Below are 2281 nucleotides of genomic sequence, written 5' to 3'. Positions count from 1 at the left end.
AAATACCCCTACTCCACAACAGGGGAGGCACCATAGAGCCTAGGTTTGCCAAATCCTGTATCAGCTCCAGTAGGACTCAGGTAGGGGTGGGAGGCTTCAGCCCAAGGTGAGCTCTGGTTACTTCCAGAGTCCTCAGGGTAAAGGTTAATCCAAGAAGGGGAGCCTTGAAGCCTCTAGAGTAGAGCCTTCAAGGAAACCTGGAGGGATGGCTGTTGATAAAGCCCAAGATAGTATCTCCCTACTAGAGGATATCACACCATTTCCTCCTCTTGCCTCCAGTTCACTGAATCATCTGTAGTCTTTTTCACACTCGTGCCTGCTTCTCTGACCAGAATCATCATGCCTCGGGGCCAGAAGAGTAAGCTTCGTGCCCGTGAAAAACGCCGCCAGGCTCGAGAAGAGTCAGGGCATCTGGTGGATGCTCAGGCTACTGAACCAGAGAAAGAAAAGCCCTCTTCATCTCCATCTCCTCATTTCAAAGATGCTCCCCAGAGCTCACCTGCCACAGGAGCACACAGTAATCCTCAAATTACTGGCGGAGTCCACTCCACCAGCACTACTGCTGAAGCTGCTCCAAACACAAGATTTAATGAAGGTGCCAAAAATCAAGTGGAGGAAAAGCCAAAGGCCTCACAGGCCAAGGATACCACTGAGCACTGGCCCAGAGGCCCTATAGATAAGAAGGTTGCTATGTTGGTATACTACCTGCTATACAAGTATCAAATGAAAGAGTCCATTACCAAGGCAGATATGCTGAAAAATGTAATCCAGATTTACAAGAATCACTTCCATGAGATCCTCTGGAAAGCCTCTGAGCACTTGGAGCTGGTGTTTGGCCTTGACGTGAAGGAAGTGGATCCCAACAGGAACATCTATGTTCTTGTCAACAAATTGGAGTCCAGCTATAATGGGAGAGTAAATGAGAATGGAGGTGTGCCCAAGACTGGCCTGTTGATGACTGTCCTGGGCGTGATCTTCACAAAGGGCAACTGTGCCACTGAGGAGCAAGTCTGGGAAGTGCTGAATATGATGGGGTTATATGATGGAATGAAGAACTTCATCTATGGCGAGCCCAGGAAGCTCATCACCAAAGATTGGGTGAAAGAAGAGTACCTGGAGTACCGGCAGGTGGCCGGCAGTGATCCTCCACGCTATGAGTTCCTGTGGGGTCCCAGAGCCCATGCTGAGACCAGCAAGATGAGAGTCCTAGAATTTGTGGCCAAGATCCATAATACCGTCCCAAGTGCCTTCCCAACCTGGTATGAAGAGGCTTTGAGAGATGAGGAAGAGCGAGCTAGAGCCAGAGTTGTAGCCAAGGCTTGTACCGCTGCTATGGCAAGTGCACGCTCCAGGGCCATGGCCAGCAGCTTCTCCTGCCCCAAGTGAAGTTTGAAGAAGGTTATTACTATGTGTTTGAAGAGAACAGCTAATGTTCTCATTAGTGAAAGATCAGGGTGAGCCTGGAGATAAGAGAGTACATGACACATTTGTGTTCCTGTTTTACGTAATAATCTGGATATTTGTCTAAGTGTTTTTTGGTTTTTGGGTTTTTTTGGTTTTTTTGAGAGAGAGGATGAGAATGGTGGGGAGGCGCAAAGGGAGAGAGAGAATCTTAAGCAAGTTCCACGCCCAGCACAGAGCCTGACGCAGCTTGATCTCACGACCTTGAGATCATGCGAGAGCCAAAATCAAGAGTCACTTAACTGACTAAGCCACTCAGGCACGGCAATATTGTTCTGTTTAATAGAAGGATTAACTAACTTCAGAATCTGAGTTTGTGAATGGTGTAAATCACACATTTATTGACATTTATGAATTTTAAGAGTAAGCGTTTTACTATTTTATAGAACAAATTGGGAATTTTTCCATTTTATTCAGTTACTTGGAAAAAGATAATGTAGTAGTGGATTAGGCACTTCCTTGGAAATGTGAAAGAAGTCAGCATTAAATCCTGGGATCAAGAAATAGAGAAAAAGAAAAAGATGATACATCTTTGTATTCCTTTATCACTATTTGGTCTGTTCTGTAAATTTAAGAGATATGCTTAGATGTGCTTAGCTTATTCAAGCATGTAGACTTAATTACATCATAATAAATTGGACCTCTTGCATACCGTCTCATTTATTTCTCAGACATTCCTTCAGCATCTTATCTTTGGGGAGGCTTCCTGCTAGTACTGGGAGTGTCAGGATAAACAGGACCCACCCATAGAGTTTTAGAGTGTAGAAACAGCTGTCAAGTAAGAAAGAGGATGGGATACCCCCTAAGACCTAAGGACAAG

The 2281-nt window shown here is 45.3% G+C and overlaps 1 protein-coding gene across 1 annotated transcript; it reads left to right on the top strand.

Moving 5' to 3' along the window:
• Positions 1-339: 339 nt before the first annotated feature.
• On the top strand, positions 340-1549 carry LOC122896994 (melanoma-associated antigen B10-like). The gene has a single exon (XM_044235118.1). It carries the CDS (start codon positions 340-342, stop codon positions 1384-1386), a length of 1047 nt encoding a protein of 348 aa, XP_044091053.1. The 3' UTR covers positions 1387-1549.
• The last annotated feature ends 732 nt before the right edge of the window (positions 1550-2281 follow it).

This window comes from Neovison vison, chromosome X (genome assembly GCF_020171115.1).
Source record: "Neovison vison isolate M4711 chromosome X, ASM_NN_V1, whole genome shotgun sequence".
NCBI classification, from domain to species: Eukaryota; Metazoa; Chordata; class Mammalia; order Carnivora; family Mustelidae; genus Neogale; species Neogale vison.
This window is presented reverse-complemented; position numbering and strand designations above follow the sequence as displayed.